Below are 7500 nucleotides of genomic sequence, written 5' to 3' on the forward strand. Positions count from 1 at the left end.
TGAAACAAAAGCGCGTGTGTATCTATGTTTTATCTATGTATGTCTTTAAGTATCTTCATATGTGAATATGTATGTGTGTGTGTGTGTGTGTGTGTGTGTGTGTGTGTGTGTGTGTGTGTCATGCGTGCATGTATATTTGTAGATAATATGTAAAATAGCAGATTGTTTAAAGTGCATTGCCACAATTTATTGTATAGAGCAGAATGGGGCTGCCCGAATCCTGGGTAAAAGAAGTAACGAAAAGATAACGGCCTCAAAATTATATAATTCAAACAATGGACTTGCATATACATTATCAATACAAATTTTGAAGCCCTTCTTTCTTTCTTTTTCTTTTTTTTTTTTTTCTTTTTTTTTTATGTGAGTATATATTGTATACATTTTTTTGGCACCAATTCTTCTACAGAACACAGCAGTGCTCTCTTGAAGGGAACCTACAATGTCTCTCCCAACTCACCTGTCAAGACAGTGAGCCAGGCCGACTGATAGTCATTCCCAAATTTGTTTCTTGCACCACAGGTGTAGAATCCCTGGTCCTTCAACTTGATGTCATTTAGAATCAAGGGCTGGTGGGTCAAATTCCAAGGCTGAGAAAGATATTGATAAAAAGAACAAAGATAAGAAGTTCTTGATTGACTCATTGGGCCCATCAAATTTTATCCCTTTTTCTTAAGAGTGAAATAGACAGTACTAATTGCTTGATGCTATCAGAGAAGGAGGCTGTTCTAGTACAAAGCACGTTCCAAATTTAAACCATTTATCAAAACATTGCTATATGGACAAGGGAAATGGGAAAATCTTTGAGTCGTTGTGTGCACTAACAGAGAGAATAAAAAAGCCTTATTGCGAGACAACAGGACACTATACACACAAGTTATCAGGAACATTATCACTATCACCTCTGAGTCATATGTTAGTGATGTAAGAAGAAAAAAGTGCCTACCTTGAGAACAGCTATGTGAGAATCATTTGGCTGTATTTTCCCCTCCCCCCAGCTGCCATTGATGAAGATGTGCTTGATCCAGATCATCTCCTCACCGCTGAGATATGGAGACAATTCGCAGTTGAAGACAACTGTTGACCCCTGCACAGCTGTTCTATTAACTGGAGACTTGATGATGACAGGCACTGATGAGATGGGAGCAGCTAAAAGACAAGGTACAAAAAAAAATCAATCAGCAAGAATTAAATGTTAAATATTGAATGAATTGGGGGTCCCAATAGCTCATTTGGTAGAGTACTCGCTTCACAAGCAAAAGGGATCGTGATCGATCCCAGGTGGTCAAGAATTTTTTCTGAACCCTTTGTCCACCCAGCATAGATTGGGTAGCTGGGTCTGTTAGATCTGGTGGGAAGTACTTTGCGATATACTAGCATCCTATCCAAAGGGTAGCAAGCAACTGATATTATCCGTTTCACACTACAGGAACCAGGGTAAGGTCTGGGTAAGTCTAATGGCTGGTACTGAAGGAGTACTTATTGGAATGAAAGAAGAGACTTTTCCTCAATATTTGAAATTTCAATTTACAAGTTACAAGATATTCTATTCCTCCATTATGAATGACCCTACTTGTGGAGGGGAAAAAGTGCCTTATATCGATATACAGTAAAAAAAAAAAATATATATATATAGTAAACATACATGAGCTGAGACAATTGGGCGACATGAAAGAAACCTGGTAAATCAAAGACGATAACACAAAATTAGATTTCTTCAAGTCTCCGTGCTTCAGATGTACATTAAAGATAAAATGGCAAGATACTAGTGTGAGTACAATGAGCAGATAAGTGATATTGTAAAGTTGTCATTGTAATGTCCGAGTCCAATTTAGACAATCTGCCAAGTTTCAGTTCAAATAAGATTGTCATACGATCTGGTTCTCGGTCTGTTGATGAGGAGAGAATTGTTGGCACTTATTAAGTTCAAAGTAGCATAGCACATGAATGAATGCTTCATACTACTTTGGATCTTTTTCTAACAACTAGGAGATTCCAATAGTTCTGTTTGTAGAGCACTTGCTTCACAAGCAAATGAAATGTGTCAGTCCCTGGGGTACTGGGGTAGATATTATTCTTTCTGCCCCCCCCCCCCCCCCCTGTCCACCCTGCAGTGGCAGCTGAGTTTGTTTGTTTGTTTGATTTTTAGGATTGTACGACACTTGCAACACATTTAGGTCATATCAGCACCAGGACGAAGAAAATGGGATAGTCAAAAGTTCTAGAAATAAAAATTAAAGCACCCAAGAAAAGGGAACAGATATAGATCCCAAGAGCTCACTATCAGTGTACTTAGTTTGAGATATCACCTAAATGTCTCATCCTGACACAAGCACAGATCCCCACTAGGAGGAACACACTCAAATGTTTACAAATCATAAATATATGTAGAAAGAAATTATACAGTGTATAACAGAGAGATGATTTACAAGACAAAAAATATCATCTCCCAAAACTCTACCTACACATTTGACTGCTTCTCTCCCCAGTCAAGGACTCCGGCCAGGGGTAGGACAAAACTAAGTAATCCCATTCCAAGACACAGACAGAAAGCAACTCGGAAAACAAAAATAGGGGATGGCAGACATAGTAAGTGACCTCCTGCCCACTTTGGGGGGTTAGGAACCCCACCCAGGCCGCTGCGTTTGTGAGTGTTAGATCTGGTAAAAAAAAGTATTTTGCAAAAGACAATCATCCTATCTAAAAGGTGAAAGTCAATTGCTATTGTCCATTTCACTCATATTTTTATTAAAACCATGATGAACTTTGACTCTGTGGGCCTTATGGCTTAGAAGACAATAAGTAGTGGATCTTCTACTTGGGTACATATTTCCCAGGCAAAAATGATTGTGCGATGCGGAAAACAGCTAGCAGTGTGGAAGAAATATGCTGGGAATCAAATGTGGACACTATGGAATCTCCATTTAAGATTCCTGGGGGTCATTACTGACCAATAGTCATTCCCTTTTAAAATTTTCAACCATGGAAGTGTAAAACATTGAGAAACTCTAGATGAAAATTAAATAGTTTGTCAAAAATTGTGCCAGCGGATTTCTTTATTCATATTATTTTATCATTAAAAGGTTGTTTAACTCACACTCTACTTCGACAAAATATGACCAATGTTTTTGGTGTCCGCCTGCCTCCACAACACATGTATAGTTGCCGCCATCAGAAGGTCGAAGGTCGTGAAGCTCTATGATACTGACCTATGAATATTGAAAAAGATAGATAAAGCAGATAGTGATGTTGATCACATATAATATCAATATTAATATTATGTGAATTATGAGTGTGGCCATGGTGATCATGATGATGATGATGATGATGATGATGATGATGATGATGATGATGATGATGACGATTACGACGACGACGACGGTTACGAGTTCGACTACTCGCAGCGCATGTGGCCTTGAGCAAGTCACCTAGCCTTAGCTCACTTTGCGGCTGGGTTATTCCTTTGGAATAGATCCTAAAAAAGATATCACCAGATGGACGAATAAAGGGGACTTATTTATTTATTTACTTATTATTTTATTTTTATGATGATGATGATGATGATGATGATGATGATGATGATGATGATGATGATGATGATGATGATGATGATAATGATAACGACGATGACAAAAATGAGGACAAAGACAACGTAGATTCCTTACTAAATTGACAAGGCGGCTGTTGTTGAACTTGATGGGTAGCCCATTCTTCAGCCAATATGTCGAGTAGCTATACATGTAGTCCCTTGTCCAGTTCTTGTAACCCACCCGGCAATCTAAGGCTATCATGGAAGTGACAGGGGGTCTCATAGTCTTGGTCTGCATGTGAGATGACGCCCATTCCAGGATTGGATGCTCTCGTTCTCCTGTAACAATTAAAGTATCTTCTTTTTATGAAAAAGCGAGCTTGACGTTTCGTAAATTTAAAAAATATACAATAAAATGTTCTCGAAACAAAAGAAAAAGAAGAAGGAGAAGAAGAAGAAGAAGAAGAAGAAGAAGAAGAAGAAGAAGAAGAAGAAGAAGAAGAAGAAGAAGAAGAAGAAGAAGAAGAAGAAGAAGAAGAAGAAGAGGAAGAAGAAGAAGACGAAGAAGAAAAAGCGGGTGGAGACAACGATGACGACGCTGATGATGATGATGGTGATGAAGATGATGATGATAATGATGATGATAATGATGATGATGATGATGATGATGATGATGATGATGATGATAATGATGATGATACTGGTGTTGGTGATTGTGGTGGTGGTACTGGTTGTGGTGGCTGTGGTAATCAAGTAAAGGTTATTCAAATACAATTATAAAAAACATACTTAATTCACAAAATTCCCCGGTGTATCCTTGCTGACAACGGCACCTCTCCACCTTTCCGTCGAAAATACACACTCCATCATTGTGGCACTCGACGAAATCACACGTTTTCGCTGAGAATGAAAAATGATCAGCTTATTTATAGTAATCGTATCTTATCTTATCTTACAAAAGGATTATTATAGGAATTATCATTTAATTGCCTTATACAATAATTTATAATTACAGAATCTCATATACTTTGCATTGTATCATTCACAGACAGTTTTACACAACTTTGAATGTAAAGAAAAAAATATCAATACGGCAATGTAAAATCGAAAAATACTAGACCATCTATAATAGAAAACTAGTAATTGAAAATTGGTCATGATAGAATGAATCATAAATGTACAAAGTTCAAAGTACAATTAAATGTTAATGGCAAACATAATCATGAAAACAACAACGATAATAATCATACACAAGTCTCGGATATTACATCCCTAGATTTTATAAAACGATGCATATTATTATATATTGACCAGGGCTCTTCATCCATACACTCACATTACGATTTTCACATTTTGGGTAGAGAACTTTTGCTTCATACATCTGTCGACTTACCGACTTATCTAAAATTCTTAAACCCGAGACTTCAAGAAAATAATATCAGGTGCAATCAATCTTGTAGAGCTGGGGGTATTTGACGAATAATGTGTTTATTTTGGTTGCTCGGTATGATTATTCACGGAATACTTTTGTAATGATCATAATATCAAGTAGTTTTTGAAATATAATTTTCTCGTCACAGTCAAAGAACTTTTGACCTAAGGAAACCTTATCATGATATGTTATAAATGTATGTGGTGTAACTTTAACTGGTTAACTGTGTACTCTGGAAAAAAAATCGGATTTAAAAATTTGATCAGAAAACTAGTCCTTCAAATATCGATAGATTTAAATGACCCACTTCTTGGCAAAATCTCTCAAACCTGGGACTTCGCGAAGTCCTACGTTTGAGAGTTTTTGCCAAGATGAGGCTCATTTAAATCGATCGATATTTGAAAGATGAGTTTTCTGGCCAAATTTTTAAAATACCGACTTTTTCCCAGAGTATGGCAGTTAACTGGTTGAGAACCATACAAAGTTGTGGGCCCACCATAAACAGCCACAGTCGCGGCGGGCCCATTCCTATTTCCTTGTTTTTGGTCTATAGTTTTAAAAATATTTTTATACTCCGTGGTGTCATTAAAATTGCTCTGATGGTACGAACATAACATGGAGACCAGGCGAAAATATGTCGATCACAACACAAACACACGCACAAACACGCACGCACACACACATATACACACACACACACGCACACACACATTATACTTACATGCAGAGAGAGGGGAAGAAGAGAAGAGAAGAGAGAGAGAGAGAGAGAGAGAGAGAGAGAGAGAGAGAGAGAGAGAAAGAAAGATATATATATATATTATATATATATATATATATATATATATATATATATATATATAATATAGAGAGAGAGAGAGAGAGAGAGAGAGAGAGAGAGAGAGAGAGAGAGAGAGAGAGGAGAGAAAAGAGAGAGGTATGCAAGATTGAAAACGCACCATTTTATAAAGGGCGAAACTCAGATAAAACAGTAAAATTTTAAAATGACATTTCAACAAACGTAAAGAACAACTCTTTCCATGAAACAATTAGGGTGGTTTTCAGTATTTTATTTACAATTAATTAGAGGAGGAATTGCCACAATTGAGAGCACAATAATGATTGTATAGGAAATAATGACGCTTTGTACTCTTTCGATCGCGTTTGTACCAGGTGTGTCGGAGGCTGCCCAGTTTGTCAAGTTTGCAAAGTCCCAGTTTGTCACAGACCCAATTCGTCACAGACCCAATTCGTCACAGGCCCAGTTTGTCACAGGCTCCAGATTAGCGCAAGTAGGCCTTAGATTACTTCTTTGCCTACTTTTGTCAGACTGTAAATCTGATGTACAAAATGATGTACAATTACTTAAGTTTTATGGTGTCCTGCATATAAGAAATTAAGATACCCGTTTATTTGTTTTACTCTAGAATAGTTTTGTATTCCTACATCCATTTCAGTCCTTCAATTTACTCTTCTCATAACTTCCAGATGCAATGATTATATTTTTTCACACAAACTGAGTTGATCTGTGTACAAACTTTTAAAAGAAACATAATTATGGCTTAAAAGAAGACTCATGAATAAGATCGCTTTGTTATTTCATTTAAGTATATGAGTATTGATGACTGTAGTAATTACAGCACTTTACCACTGTATTTGTAACTTAAGTTTTTTAATCTTCACATTCAAACTGGTGGTGTAGAGATGGTCTTGTTAAATATCAATTCAGTTTATTTTATTTTGCATGCAAATGAAAGAAAATTACTTTGTAAAATTTCAAAAATGAATGTTCTTTCGTGAAAACAATTGAAAAATAAAATTCAATTCATACAATCAATCAATCATTCATTCATTTACTGTTTTTGAGAGGGTCAATGATAACTTCCATCATGCGCAGCGCACATTCGAGGCAGGGTCGGCCTGTGATAGACTGGGTCTGTGACAAACTGGGCCTGTGACAAACTGAGTGTGACAAACTGGTATGCTTCCGGTGTGTCCGCCATTTGCCTCGAGAACATGTCGGACACACGACTTTCATTGAATTCATGATGTTTCGATTTGTCTTTTGTGGGATAGCAATCCACTCCTTGACCAATACATCACTCAATACTTCAATTTTCTGTGGTTGTCTCGCCTTCACACGCAGACCAAGAATGTCTCAAAGGTGTTCAATCGGTGAGAGGTCTGGTGATTGGGCTGGCCTTGGGAGCACAGTGATGTTGTTTTGTTCGGGATAACCCATGCAGATACGTGCCGTAAGAGAGCGGGCATTGTCTTGTTGAAATATCAATACGACATTTAGTTGGAACAGGGGCACGACTTGAGTAGCCAGCACTTTGGTCAAGTAACGCTCTGTATTTGAGATTCCCCCTGATGGAAACGAGAAGGGTTTTGGTATCGGTGCTTATGCCACCCCAAACCATAACGCCTTCATCGAACGGTTCAACTTCCACGATGTTCTGGTCCCGGAAACGAGTGGAAGGTGCTCTCCAAATACAGACTCTGTCAGACTGGGACAAGTTGAAACGACTTTCATCGCTAAAAA

At 37.5% G+C, this 7500-nt stretch overlaps 1 protein-coding gene across 1 annotated transcript in view; it reads right to left on the reverse strand.

The window, feature by feature from the left end:
- The window catches only part of LOC144968713 (fibroblast growth factor receptor 4-like), a 41232-nt gene that overhangs the window by 12393 nt on the left and 21339 nt on the right, over positions 1–7500 (reverse strand). The window contains exons 3-7 of the mRNA XM_078907319.1: positions 4316–4426; positions 3663–3865; positions 3095–3206; positions 944–1146; positions 458–587 (exon numbers count right to left, since the gene is read on the reverse strand). Of these exons, the coding sequence (XP_078763445.1) occupies positions 458–587; positions 944–1146; positions 3095–3206; positions 3663–3865; positions 4316–4426 (759 nt within the window). The remainder of the gene's footprint in view (positions 1–457; positions 588–943; positions 1147–3094; positions 3207–3662; positions 3866–4315; positions 4427–7500) is intronic.

Source organism: Berghia stephanieae, chromosome 3 (genome assembly GCF_034508935.2).
Source record: "Berghia stephanieae isolate SIO BIC M18660-M18661 chromosome 3, UCSD_Bste_1.3, whole genome shotgun sequence".
In the NCBI taxonomy this organism is placed as follows: domain Eukaryota; kingdom Metazoa; phylum Mollusca; class Gastropoda; order Nudibranchia; family Aeolidiidae; genus Berghia; species Berghia stephanieae.